Source organism: Bacillus rossius, chromosome 10 (assembly GCF_032445375.1).
Source record: "Bacillus rossius redtenbacheri isolate Brsri chromosome 10, Brsri_v3, whole genome shotgun sequence".
Lineage (NCBI taxonomy): Eukaryota > Metazoa > Arthropoda > Insecta > Phasmatodea > Bacillidae > Bacillus > Bacillus rossius.
In genome coordinates, this window is record NC_086337.1 from 27,812,633 (window position 1) to 27,828,180 (window position 15,548).

A 15,548-nucleotide genomic window follows, 5' to 3' on the forward strand; every position below is an offset into this window, starting at 1 on the left:
AATTTTTCTTCACTCATGGTTTGGCGTGCGGCTGAACTGTTTTCCCCCGCGCGACAGCTCCCTCCGGCAGTCCAGATCAGCTCGGGCCCAGAGTGGATGTGTTTGTGTGTTCGTTCCATGGGGAACCTTCAATTTAGTAGGTAACTCACCGATTCTTCGCTCTGGTAAATATAGTCATGAACCAAATACTTTGTAACATCAATTCCCCACGTGATCCCAGGTCGGTTTTTACGGTGCAGGGCTTAACCCGGCCGTCATAATTCCTGCCTTAAGGCCACGGGCCACAGGGCCGCCTTAAGGTCAGTCACTTTACAGACCTGGCCGACTCCAGGAACTCCCCCCTCTAACGGACTGCCTTAGGGAGAGACAATCATAATTCATCAAGAGTAGTGTCGTGTAATATATCATATCAATTATGTCCAAATTATCAACCAAGAGTAGTTTCGTGCAATATCTTGTACCCAAATATGCCCATTTTAAATACGTTTACCACACATTTTCAGTTCCAGTGCGTGTATTACATCTGTAGTTAGGCCCCAGCCACCTTTTGCTGAACAGGTAATGTCACCATTGTCTACTAGCAGTTAATACCACCCTTAAGATATAGCCACCGAGTCTAGGGAAGCATATTGGGGCAGATCGACCCACCCCATTGGTTAGACGTACGAGCTAACCTGGCGCCCTCCTGGAAAAACACACCATAAAGCACCACCAGCCCCTTAGACTCGCCGCGGGACTCGAACCCGAGACCCCGGCAGACGATAACACTCATAGTCACTGAAAAGGGGAGAGGGGTGTAATTTATTTAAAATATTATGGGATGTGTAACATATGGATATTGTAGCATATAGGGCTTTTACACACAACATGTCCACTGATCCACATATACCTACCAACAAGAGAATAGAAATAAAGAGGAAAAAAAAAAGAATAACATACAAACTTCCATGGTAAATGCTCATTTCATGATTATGATTAGCCCTGTATCGGTAATGATAACACTAAAAGCAACGATGCCACATTTCCAAAAAGATCTTTCGTTAACCCAAAACTGTTGATTCTAGTAACTTCTATAGCAGTTTCGAAAATGGGCATTTGTACACTCCGGCACTCTTTAGTGGAATAGAACTGTCGGATCATTCCTCTAATAAAAATTATTCCCATAGCGCCAAAAATCGGGCCACAAGAGATTAGTGGTTAAAACGATGGTGGGGTGAGTTAATAAAAACAAAGAGGACCGGATCAAATTGTAGATCAAGTGGTGGTTTTACGGGTAGGTAGATTTAGGGCCGGTCTTACCATCTTCTGGGCAAACTTCCAGGTAGCTACCCTGCGGATAAGCTACCCGGACCCTTTATCCGATGGTCCTGTCTTACCATCCAATTTACACCTCCGTGTAGCTAACTGGAACTTGCCCTGTGGATAGCGAGGATGTGTGTTAGGTTGGTATAATTTTGACAGAGATATTGAAGAAACGATGATTGTGATTGGCCCTCAGATTTTTATTTTATCTTGCTAAACATTAGAGTACCGAAGGCTTAGTGTATTTACATTGTGATGAAAATTCGCCCGGTAATTTGGGAATATAAATAAACACTTGTCAAGGAGAAGAGGTTACGATAGTTTTAATTAGAATTTCCTTTCTCTTTAAAACAATTCTTGTCAAATAAGGCTACAGCTGTAATTCACACTGTGACCATAGTTTCTGTTTACCAAGTGCAACAAAGGGGGGCAGCAAAACATGCAGAAAACTAAAGCTCATGTACACGCAAACTTATGCCCTATTATAGTGATGAAACATGATTTTTAAAAAATACCCACCTGGGGTCTTAAGTCTTACATGTGTGCAATCAATAGCACCAATTACTTTTGGAAACTGGGCCATTTCGTATAAATTTGTCTGAGCATTTCTTATTTCTTGCTCAGTCGATGGCATCCTAATATATGCAGATCTCAATGAAGCAATTCCAAATGTCACTTGTTTAATTATTCTACAAGCTGTTGCTTTACTGACACCTACAAAATCTCCAACACTGGATAGCATTGTTCCCAGGGCATAAAACAGCAGTGTCAGCAACAGTTTGTTCAGTGGCGAGACTGCATGATTTCTGGGGGAAATAAAAGCAACAAGATGACAAACTGTTGTTTACATGTAGGTTAGGACACTGGGGTAGGAATACAAAAAGGCACTTTGAGAATTCAGAACAGCCAAAATAAAGCACATTCTGAATGTAATTTACAAAATAAAAGCAGGAGTATTTTATTGAAACAATGTTGACAATGTAAACATTATGCACAAGTTATGGTCCGATATAACCTATAAACCTATCAGTTTCATTCAATTTTACAGAATATATAGCATAAGCATACATTTGTAATGTAAAAACAAATGCATTTTTTTGGTAAAAGCAATCACCTGTCTCTTCGCGATCTAATCAGTGGTTCAAGCTCTTCCAAGTGCAGAACTGTATCTTTACTTAGCCTGAATCTCGCTGAAAACTCTTTATTGTTCCATTGGTTCAAATGGTCTGGTCTTTCTCTAAAAATACGTGGACTTCTTGCAAAAGCATTGATTACTTCAATGATCTCTTCATCGTCGTCATCGTCTCCAAAAATCTCACCAACATTATTGACGACATCGACGAACCCTGCTTCGGCCAATTAGATAAACGAGGGAAGAAAATCACAGTCCATGCACCACGTTTTGGCAAATGAACACAATTCAACACATTGCAATAAACATGCCACGATGTGGCGCACAGATTAGTATATAGTTATCCGCCTGGTAGCGATTTACCCAGAGCTTCAACCTCCCGGTAAAATCGACAATTATTTATCTTCCGGGTACGCCTACTCATAGGTGGTAAGACACATTTTGTCATTTGCCAAGGAGATAAATTTTACCCGGACCTTGCCAAGGGATGGTAAGACCGGCCCTTAGAGAGATTTAAGTATATTCTCTTTGAGCTGAGGTTAATTTTATAACTTTAAAGATACTAATGTTTCAAGCAAGCCTAGCTGGTGGTCGAAACTTTCGATATTGATGTTTATGTTGATACAAAATTATCCTCTACTCTAGCTGATAGAAATTTTTTGTATCCTTCCGATGTCATTATTTTGTACTAATATTCGTACCAGCTTTTGGCTCATATTTTAAATATCTTACTCTATGACTTTTGAATCTTCTTTACAATTTTGTATTCAATGATTCCAATACCGATCTGCAATGGCAACGTTTGTGTGACTGCTGGCAAATGTAGCATCAGGATTTGTGTTTTTGGTATGAAATAATGATAACTTGTGTTCTGTCCTAAATTTAATAGTGGTTTTGCCTCACTGCGTTTTAATCGTGATTGTCAGGTATACAATTTGTTGATTATTAGTAACGCTGTCATTACATTGCCGGAGCGTGTGTATGAATAACTGTTACTAAACAAAAAGGTTCTACTAGTCTGATTGATTCAGTTTAGTCCTTAAGTATGACGAACTTGTTTATTTTTAATTTTTGGTTTGATGTAAGGATTCTATTGTTAAGTGTTAACTATTATTGGTATTGTATTGAGGTTATGTTGTTTGGTGTTAACTACTTGTTTACTATTTTATCAGCTGAGTTTAGCTTGGGGTAATTATCTAGCGTAGAGACGCAACTCTTAAAAATATAAAAAAGGCAAATCCCTGGAAATTGATTTATTCAGTTCTGTGTTTTATTTCTAATAATAACGAGGCCCATTCAGATGTTATCAAGAACTTAATATGTAATTAACAATCTTACGTTTGCCTGTGTGGTATCGAGGTCGCCGCGGTAAATGTTTAATTGTACAATTCTAACCACATGTGAAGAAACTATTTTTGGTTAAAGTATGGTGTACAAGTTTTTAGTGTAATATTACTTGTAAGGTAAATATAGTGATGTAAATTTGTTTTGTGCTTTAATAGCAAAGCCGAGACTGTTTTCAATGAGGGATATCTTTGATATCTTGTCTCTGCCGTCCTGTTTACATGATACTATGTGCAACATGATCTATTGGTTTTTTAGAGATCCCTAGGAATACAGCATAGTTGAGACTGTTTTCTAAAAGACAGGTATGTTAAATGTCAGTACGTTTTAGGCTGGGGGCAAGAAGATTTTCAGACCTAATCTGGTTTCCACCCTAATTGTGCCTTATTATTGTGGCCTCGGCCATGAAGTATTGACATCAAACATCTCTGCCTATTAGAAAACAGACTTGGCTAGGCTGTATTCCTAAGGATTTCTGGAATACCACAGGATCATATTGCAGCTAGTATCAAGTAAACATAGGGGTAGCAACAACAGGATCAGGAATCTGTCTTGTTAAAAACAGTCTCAGGTATGCTGTTAAAGCACAACATCAATTTTTTCTGTCAATATATTTACCTTACAGGTAATATTTACAATAATTTTACATCATTTAACCAGAAAATACCATCAAACTTTTACCTATACTCAAGCCTGGCGGTGGCTGAGTCACCATACAGGCAAACGTAAAATATTTTATTGCATGTGAAGTACTTGAAAATATCTGAAGGTGCCTCAATATTGAAATTTTAAACAAAATAAGGGACAAAATAAATATATATATTTAAAAGTTATTGCTTTTTTTTTTTAGAATTGGTGCCTCAAATGTTAACTACCAAGCTTGGTGTACAATGAGTTTATAGGTCGTAACTGATGTGGAAGTTGCAGTTATATTTGTGATGCATTAAGAAATATTGTCTACATTAAGTGTATGGAGTGTTAATATTTTTTGAATCCCATTAAACTAGTTAAAAGATTATTAAACGTGGGTAAGAGTTCTTATCGTCCTGGAAATTGGTACTTTTTAAAGGTGTATTTGTAAAAAGATGTAACTACTGAATGAATAAAACTAAAAGCTAAATGTTAGTAACATGTTTGTAGTATCTTGCTAGTGCTGATTGGCTAGTCATGACAGTTGTCGTAATATTTGTATTTTATCATAATTCTGCGTTGAGCTTTTTCTACTACACTGGGTACCAATCTACAGCAATTTGATGAATATTGTGGCATTAGTAACTCACATGTTTTGGTTTGCTGGTATATACACTCCATCCTAAGCAGTAACATGTTTGAGGATTGCACGTTAATAGTTGACAACAATATTACTTCTGCCATTTCACAAAAGGGCGATGGATTGTCACCAACCATCAGTGACATGTAACATGCTTCTTTGTATTTTCTCATGGGAATGTTGACTGGTCATTCACCACTGAAATAGAATAAAGAAAAACTTTATTTCCATTTGTAATTGTGTATCTAACTTAGGTGTAGCCTACCTATTTTTTCTCAGGAAAGGTTAATTAATCAACAAAATAATTTTTTACTTTAAGTAGGTATCTCTTAAAGCAGTTAAATTACATGAACATTGTAATCTCAACAATTTGTGCCCTTCTTGGTCCAAATGAAACTGTGTTTTTTTTTTTTACCATCTGATACTGGCTACGTGTGTGAGAAGGAATCGGCTACCAGATCATCATGCGATGCCTATATTACTAGTTGCCAGTTCTGAAACTGTAATTGTCTGAGGCTAAACGTGCTGCATTGTGTTGCATTTCAGTTCAATGTTGTGCAACTTGGTATGTGTTCATTTTTAATTGAAATGTTAGGTTTAGATCACTATGTACATTATCATGCGTAAGTCACATGTTACCTTCTGAAATAATTTTGGTACAAAGTAGGGGTCTGTGAGTTTTAGAAATAATTCAATATTCGTAAATAATTTGATATTCAATATTCATGAATATTTTAGATATTCAATTGAACAATTAAAATTTAGTTTTATTTAATGATTTGTTTCCAATTTATATGTTTATACCGTGTGACTAATAGACAAAAAGAAATTTAAAAAAAATGATTCTTGTGTTTATTTATTTAAGAATTTAGGTCTTTTTCTGAAACATTTACATGTGGTTTCTATATGTAACCAATAATCAGTGACTATGATTTAAAATTATTAATAATACTCTTATTTTATTGTATATAATTAGATAAACAAAACAACTTTCACAAACTTACATTTTACGAGTTTAATAAAATGCATTGCCAGTTTTCATTTAATTACCTATATTTTACCCCTATGTTTTTGATAAATTTTTCTTGAATTCCTGTGAAGTGTGAAAAGAAAAAAAATCACTATGTTAAAATTAGATTAGAAAAAATCTGAAATTTGTGAATATTGTAATATATAAATAGAAACTCAATTTGAGTGGGGAAAAAAAATTTGCTGAAGACTAGTACAATGGGGATGAGAAATTTTGTAAAATGACATATATGTGTATTCTTACAATATAAGTTCCTTATAACATTTATGGTAAGTAGTGTACAATTATTATTTATAAAGAAACCCTATTATGTTTATAAATGCAGCAAACAGTAAAATCTTTATTAGAAAATGTTGCATGCATTACTGAATATGATGAGGGCTGTGAAGATATTGAAGAGCTAGAGAAAAGGAGTGGAAATACTAGAACACTGCTGGTTAATTGATTGTTAACGTTTTATAGTTAAATGTAGTATTTTCATGCTGAGCAGTAAGTAGTATGTATAATGTTGCTGTTCTGTTATTTCTCAAAAGAATATAAAATTTTTATAATCCTTCCTACATTCATAGGAATTTATAAGGGTAAGTCATGAAGGTTAATTTTGAAGAAAATATGAAGTGGAATAAGTTTTTAAAGGTGTTTATTTTAAATTTTGCAATTGCTACTTAGTTATTTTCCAAAATAAAGTTGAAAAAAAATTTTCCACACTCCTAATGAGAAATTGATTAGTGAGAAATGTTCAGGAGATGATGGAAATTGTGGGGCGAAGACACCCAAAATGTAGTTCACAAAAAAAACTAATGCATATGGGACGCCTCAGTGACAGGAAACAAATTTACTCTGCTGCTAAAAAATTACAGTCAAACAAGCTAACATAGAGTCTCGCAACATTTCAATTTTTTAATTATTTTAATAAAGATGTGATTCCATTGATAAAATGCCCAATTGCTTGCTTTAGTGAGAAATGCTCAGTTTCTTAAAATAATGTTTTATTAAAATTAAAATGACAATCAAAGCTATATATAAAAAAAGCAAACACAAGGTATAAATTAGCCTGCTGCATTTTTAAATTTTTGTGACTTAAATTTTTCTGAATTGGGTTGTTTCTGTGTCATGTTACTTCACTGAATTTTAATGGTTTTGTATGAAAAAAATTCACAACAATGTAATATTCCATGAAAGCTGCTGTCAGTGAAACAATACACTTCTATTTAGCTGACGCATGCAAAAATCAGCATTGTCATCTGCAGAGTCAAAACTGTAACTATAACTGTGCTGTAACATCCACATTACGTAGGTTGTCCGAACAGAAATTATTACTGACTATCGTTTAGGGAGAGAGAGAAAAATTAGCTAAATGGACTTGAAGCATTATAATATTGTTTTACCTTAGGTAAAAAATTCTTTTCATGTATTATGCACAGTGCACATAGTTTATTATTAACTATTTTATAGTTTTACATTTGCTCCCTTGGCAGGGGTGTACACAGGAGGGATGAATGTACGAGAAGGGAGGATATATTCCTTCCCGTAAACCTAAAAAGCCTATCATTCCCCTTAACAAATGGAAAGAATTTTAAAGAAAACAGTGGGGAACAAGAATTTTATCCCTCCTTCTTCCCTCCTCCCCCAAAAAATAATATCTGTTCATGTTCCAGTAATATCATGCTGTGAATTCTCAAACGGACGTGTTGGTGGTTCATCTACAAATATTCCAGATTCAATAACAGAATGAATAAAAAAAAAAAAAGAATATGTACTCATCACCTGTTAACGGCTACTATTTATTAAAGTTTTAGTGATAGATAAATATAACTCGCACAAAATTGTGTGCCTAGTAGTTATGATTTGAGATTTCTGGTACAAGAAGCAACAACTTGTCACCTCTCACATTATCTTCAAATGTGATAATTTATATGTTAACATCTTGTGGTTGGACACAATGTGTCAAATTTTGGGGCGAAGAGGGCAGAGAGAGAGAGAGCGATATAGATAGAGATAGGTAGATAGATAAATAGATAGATAGATAGATATAGAGAGATAGAGATAGCTAGAGAGATTGATAGAGAGATAGATATAGATAGATATAGATAGAGATAGATGGATATAGATAGAGAGAGCTAAATCCTTGGGGCCCTGTTTAGTTTTGAGATTGTTTTTAATGCATGAGTTTACCATAACAGGTGGAATAAATTACAAGTCTATTGCTAATAGAATTACTTAAAAAAACTTATAGTTAGGTGATACTTGCAGTTCACATTTACAGTTATGGCCATGCTAACGTTGACAATGTAAAGATTAAAATTTTTATAATTTTAGGGTTTGATAAACTACATTAATTAAAACTGGGGATAGGGTGCCAACAAAAATATTTGCCCCCCCCCCCCCCCCACCCCCAGGCCCTTGGTTTTGCTTGGCGGCACTGAACAATAGGTTTTTACCTTACCATCTTCGTCAATGTTGGCAGTTTTGAGTCAATAATTCCAAATATTCTATTTTCAAACCACCAGTACAGATTTATAAATCTTTGAAAATTGCAGGCAGCGACAGAGAGCAGTCTGCCTTACCTTGCTATCCCTCACACCCTGGGCCTAGCCCACCTAGAAGGAAAGATAGCGCCTGGTAGGAAGTGTCAGAACTTAAAAGAGTTTTTTGTGCAGAGATCTCAACCCTTTTTTGTCTTTTTTTCCCACCAGGAGATATGAATGATCATTTCAACTAAAAGTAAGCTTGTAAAAATATAACACAGACTCAGTATACTTTCAAAAATGTTAACTTAAAAATTAACTACCCTGATTTATAGTTTTCAACTAGCTCATGAACTGTACAGGTTTGCATAAATGGTTGCAGCTCTACGTCCTTTTAACTCAATCAACAGATCTCATGTGTACATTCTCATTTAACAAGCCTTTGTTTACTTGTGGGTTAAATCCCCTGCATACATACGTTGTAATTGCTTTGGTGTGTTGCTACTTACCTTTTAGTTTTTAATTTGTATATATATATATATTTTTTAAATTTTGAAATCTTGGTTTTGAAATTATTTGTGCATATTTTAAATAGATGAGTCAGTCATGAACATCGGGGACAAAACTGACTCATTCTTTTACAAACGTGCTTCTTTTCTTCCAGTTGCGACAAAACGCTTGCAATGGACCAGCGACTGAACACGAATGATGTAGCCGCGATCCTGCGGATATGGGAGGAGGAGAACCAAACTCCGGGATATGACCCGGTGCCCATTCTTACGAGGTGGGTGGCACTGGCAGTTACAGAAGTTTATTTTAATTAATTTTTTTTTTTGGACATATGCCATCGCTGGCTACAACGTATGTCATAGGGCAGTGGTCGGCATACTTCTGAGTGAGTTGAGCCAAATATTAAGTATACAGATTCTCCGATTTTTTTAGAGAGCCGCAACATGTATGCGAAATAAAATCAAAACATTTTATTCACAAATTCATCATAAAGTCTTAAAATAAAAGGTTACTTGGGAAAAAATACATAAATGTAAAAAAAAAAAAAACATAGTCATTAGTAAAGCTCTACTGATAAAACAAGAAAACCAAAATTATTTTAATCATTTAACTATTAAAATAAAAAAAAAGCCCCTGGGCGAGTTTGGTGGCGGGCGGTGCGATGTTAAAGGCCGAGCATGCCGGTTGAGGGCAGGTGTTGTAATTGTGCAGAGCGAGATTGAGAGAGAGAGAGAGTAAGTTTTTTTTGCCGTAGCAGCGCAGTGAGTTGCAGATCCATAAAATCCTATGAAAAGAGCCGCATGCAGCTCGCGATCCGCTGTCTGACCCCTGTCATAGAGGAACCTCGGTTACGTTATAACATTCAAAATAAATTTTCCCATCCCAAGAATCATTCAAAACAACATACAGAAATTGATTTTCAGGAGGTGATTTTAAAAATAAAATAAATATTTAAAAAAAAACTTACCTCAACTGGGGGTATTTTTACGTTATCATTCTCAACTTGCATCACTGCGTTTATAATTTGTGATTCCATTTATTGTAACAGCTCATCTTGCATCTCCGAAAATAACATACTGCCTTCACTGAGATCTTGCATAATATTTTCATGACTTTAGTGGAGGAGGATACATTCCTTTTATTCTCTCCCTTGTATCGAGTATTGGTGGGCGGTTTCCATCTTCGGTGAATTTTTATGCTCGCCTATAATTTTTAATTGCGTTGATAAGTTTTGGTGACAGAGTAACAATGTCTAAGGCTTATAGAGGCCGTGATATAGTGGGTCTAAAGTGGTCCTGGTGATCTGTGGAATTCACAGACAGAATAAAGATATTTATCAAATGTGATTCAATTAGAAAGATGGATAATTTTCAAAAATAATTTACATTTCTTATTGTTTGTGATTTCAAAATTAACTTAGTGATTAGTAGTTATGCAGAATCAAATAGAAGTTAAAATGTGGTTAGAGTTCTATATTGTGGAAATTTTGTGACTGCAATTTTTGGAGGAACAGAACTTATCGGCTATCATTTGTGATAACATTTATTACTCTATGTAATGCCTTTTATTTTAGAAACATTGCCACATGGTACAGTAACATTATATATACTAGGTATGTTAAATTATCTAGTTTTAGGTAGTTGATATTTGTTTACAGTTTCTGAGAGGTTCTTAAAGTTTCTTTAAAGTGTTTTTGTTACAAAGGAGTATAAATTTAAATATCTAAGCAGGGTCAAATCTTACTGCAAAGTTGATGGACGGTGCAGTAAACTAGTGTTTTTTTTTGGTTGGGGTGGGGGGTGGGGAGGAGGAGTGGTCCTTGTACTTTACTTTTCCTCCAATTGAATTTCATCAATAATCCATCCCTGATCAATTCACTCTATAATGACATCAATGTGTGGTAGAGGTCAAACCCAAAAATTGTTCATTTATTTTTACCATGTAACCAAACCAGTCACTAGTTTTCCTCGTCAATGTTAATTTTTTCTGAAACATACACAGGATCAAAGTTGCAATAATTTGTTGGTAGCTATAACCTTAGAGATATTTAAAATCTGTTTGGTGATTCCAAAGAAAATGATAACCTTGATTACAGTTTATTTTTGTTAATCATAATATTTATTGTATGTTACTAAATTTCTAGTCTTGTTGTTAGCAGTGAGAATTTAATCAATGTTTCCTTCACTACCTACTTGGGAACCCTGAATGTACTATTAAATATTTAAATGGGTTCACAGTTTCCCATAACTGACAAATTTGTTCTACACTTGATGTGGAAACTTTCCATTTCACGAGTCAGTGACCACAATCCCAACACCCCACTGGGAGTAGCATCTACGTATCTTAAAACCAAATTTAACTTTTCTAAATTAATCAGAAACCAACATGTAACTTTATCTTTTCTCTTCTCTCAAAGGGATGTCCAATAACTGAAGGTGTTAACAAACTTAAAATAAATTTGACGAAGTCGTAAGAAAGGGTTTGCAGTTTAATTTAATAAATTTATTTTCGATTATCAAACAAAGTTTGAATTATATAAGTTCTGGTTCAAACCAATTTTGCAATGAAATAGATTGATAATAAGGGAAATACTTATAATATAAACATCCAATTAAACTTACTGTTACACAAAAACCAGGGACATACATTAAATGACTCAATAATATTATATACAAACAATAGTGTACTGAAAATTATGTAAAAATATAAATAAAAAATTAAGAATTCAGGCATAGCCGTTAAAAGAAATGCTACGTAAAATATATTAAAAACCAAATTAGATTTTTTTTATAGTTCCGGGAAAACAGGTTAACTTTTAGAACTCTCTCTCTCTCTTCTACCAAACGTCCGATGAATGTAGGAAAAATTATTTACAAAAAATAGTTCACTTTAATTAGAAGGTTTTCCACAAAGCATTTACAAATGTTAAAATAAATTTAAAAAATTTTTTTTGCCAAATTGACCAATTCCATTTTCCACAAACATGTTTTTCACAATGTAATGGCTACATGAATATTTTTGTCATAGAATAGGGTATCTGACACTTTTATCCCAATTTGGTAGCTTGTAAATGTAAATTTGATTTTTCTTGCCAAACAGGCTGGCTGAAATCATCGAAGCAGAGACTGAGAATTACATGAAGATGGACCCAGACCCATTCGATGAACGCCATCCGTCTCGTACTGATCCAGACTGTGAACTGGGCCACATTCTTAAAGTTTTGTTTCGAAAAGACAGTTTTGTTACTAAGGTGAGTGGGAAGAGAGTACATATGATGTTCCTTGTATCTTCTAGAAAGGTATTTTTAAAGATACATTTAGATTTTGATCATTTATGGATTCGCCTGAATTATATTGCTAGGAGTGGGAAAAACAGGTCTGGAAAGAAAGCCCAATTAATTAAATACTGTTTTATTTTTTAACTAAAAATTGCATTATTTTTTGAAAAACATTCTGAATGTCTGTCCACAAATTAATCACACCTTCCCGAGTTCACTTTTTACTCTTCCCACTGAAGTTCGGCTTGACAGTGGCTCTCTCTATTGTTTTCTTACTGCGCACTTCAGCCTCACACTACTCACTCGTCCACCGCACACACATCATCATCCTGGATGCTTCCGTCCCCTATGATCCAGTCTTCGCACATGAAGCCAGTTGCTCATCAGCTATCGCTTGCCTAGGGGGTCTCTCACCCGCTTCACTTCTCTGCTCTTATCTCTTGGAGGGTTTACTGGTATCGCCACCGGTCTCATACAGTCGCCGTTGTTGCCACCAGCCTCTGTCATTCTCACACTGGCTGCAGGTTGGGTGTTTTGTCTCTCATGTACCAGCCAAGTCCCGCCGTGGAAAGGTCTCTTAATCCTCCAAAGTGTCGCTTCATCATAATCCCTGACATAACACTCGAAGCTGCAAGAAAAATAGCTTCCTAGTTAGGCCACTTCATGCCGACGGAGCTCTGGGGACATGCTGAACACTTGAGAGGGCCAGATAGGCTCCGCACTTATCGGATTACTACGTAGCGGAGTAGCACATCCTCTTCAATGATGCAGCCTTGGATTTTGTCATCACCAAACACACAGTGACCTCACCCATAATATTGATTGCATGACAGTATAACACCACTTTAACTGGCATCGCAGAAACCGTCGGTCAAAGTTATTTGATGAGGTATGCAGATACCAGCCATTGTACTTACTTTTTCTCAGAATCCTTCCCATTTTACAACAAAGTCGTCGGCTGGTACAGTATCTCAATCCAGTCTCAATACCCACAGTTGCTGGATGAAACACTTTGCAAGAAAAGTGACTGGGGACAGCACGGGTCAAACACTCTGGCTAATTCTGAGAGGATGGATCGTTTGAGTTGATTGGCACAACTGTGTGTGTGAACTCATCAGTTATTGATTTGCCACTGAAGACCAAGTGCAGAAACAAATGTAGTGGTAGTACAATCGAATGAAAGCACTGTAGGATATTATACCTCTTCAGGCGACAACCATGACAATAAACTAGCATCATTGCTCATGAATTTCCTATGCTCAGACTTCCCTAGCTTCAGCAATTGCATGAGCTAATGTTGCAGTGTTTCAGCAGCCTGTGACTAGATCATCAACAAACATGTATCATTTAAAGATTTCTGTGGCGTGAGGGAACATACTTGCTTCATCGTCTGGCAGCTGGCGAATGTTACGAAGATCAAGAAATGGTGTTGCAGTGAATCCATAAATAACAGTCTTGAGATGATAGTCTTTTACTGGTTGATCCATAGATCTCTTCCAAACTATTGACTTAATAATCCTGGTGGTCTGGCCTTACTCCAATCTGTCTATACATTTGCTTAGTATCAGCAGTGAATACGTGATGGTGACACCGAAACTGTAACAAGATGTCCTGCAGATCACCTTGAAGTTTGGGCCCAGTTAACAACACATCGTTGAAGACTGGTGCCATAACCAGCTTTAGCAGAGGCATTTAAAACATCCTGCAACTTCGTGTAGAAAGTAAATTCTCTCTAGTACGTCCCTCTTGATAACGTACAATCCAGTATAACGTATAAAGCCGCCGGTCCCTTGAAACGCCATGCAAATTAATAGGCATAATAAATATATAACGTACGTATTTCAAAGCCCTGGACTGTAATTTCTCGTTAATACGTATCGTTTTGCCGATATTAATACACAAAATATTAAACATTTTCTCATTTCATTCACAATTCTATAGCTCTGTGTAACGACAGGTCTTGTGGAAATTGTTTACAGACGTTTTATTTATTTCGTTGAGTTAAATAGCAGTTGCAGTGCTGGTAACCGTGCGGATAGAATTTTAATTCGTATAAAAAAATGTCCGTTTTTTGTTTGATTGGTGATTTATGCGGAATAATCAAGAGTTATAAATAAAAAAGCTTAACTTCTTCAATTAAGAAAAAAAGATTCGATTATAATATTTATCCTACAAAATGCGTATTTTCGCGTTTGAATTTGTAGCAATGGATATTGGCAGATGGCGGCCATATCTGGCTAGGTACATAAAACGTGGATTATACGATGGCCAACGACTACTAATGTGTTTTTTGTTACCGTTTGTTTTTTGTTACGATGACCTAACCTATAATTTGTTTGTAAACATCATTTCAGATTGACATCTTTCGCAATCGTACACAAATGTAATACATATACAACATTTATTTAACAGATCTAGTGGCACACAGTTTCCGATGCTAGTGAACATTTTGTGACTTTTCGTGAAGTTTGTTTAATGGCGACGTGATGACGTGGATAACTAGTTTATATTTTTATATTTATTGTATTACTGCAGCATAAGTAGGTAGGCCTACCCGTAGAAGTTAGTACCCAAAAGCGTGTGGGTATCAGCATTGCAAAAAGTTATGAAAGACATTTCTCAAAGGAAAGTTCAAACAAACATGCTTGACTATATGAAAAAACTGTAGGTACTGTATGTTGTATAGTTCAACATTATTTTATAATTGGGTTTGAATATGTCCAGCTATTTGGGAAAAAGTACACACAAAATGCAAATTCTGCCAATTATTTCTCATGGACTGGTACTGTTCCATTGCATGTCAGTGCATTTGGCATGTCTAATTCAACTGTAACAAAAGGTCGTGCAGGATTTCAATTTTTTTTTTTAATTGTGCTGTTAATTTTTGAAATTTAACTTTTTTTTTATTTTATGTCATTAGTTCACTACTAGATATAATATTAATAATGTAGTAATTAGGCCTACAATAAAAAAAGCCATCAGGTTGTTGAAATTGGCGCGAAGTGACAAATTGTAACATTTCTTCTGGATGAACCCAATATAAAGTACACCTCCATTAAGTAGTGAGTAATATTCTGGTCCCCAAGTACTTAATAAAGGGATACCAGGTTTGAGCACATAGTGTGTGGTATGTAATAAGATGATGACCGGTTTGTATGTAGTTTTCGAAGATCCTCCATATATTGTACGTACATCTGGTGGAGTTGGGGTTTGCG

At 35.5% G+C, this 15,548-nt stretch overlaps 1 protein-coding gene across 3 annotated transcripts in view; it reads left to right on the forward strand.

Moving 5' to 3' along the window:
- The first annotated feature begins 3,206 nt into the window (after positions 1–3,206).
- LOC134535892 (protein mahjong) overlaps positions 3,207–15,548 on the forward strand; it is an 88,139-nt gene continuing 75,797 nt past the window's right edge. For 2 of the 3 annotated variants that reach the window (XM_063375239.1, XM_063375241.1), the window contains exons 1-3: positions 3,207–3,280; positions 9,211–9,330; positions 12,156–12,306. In XM_063375239.1, coding sequence (XP_063231309.1) covers positions 9,230–9,330; positions 12,156–12,306 — 252 coding nt within the window. In that variant the 5' untranslated portion in view covers positions 3,207–3,280; positions 9,211–9,229. Of the gene's footprint in view, positions 3,361–9,210; positions 9,331–12,155; positions 12,307–15,548 lie in introns of all 3 variants that reach the window. The other variant, XM_063375240.1, reaches the window with a different exon arrangement.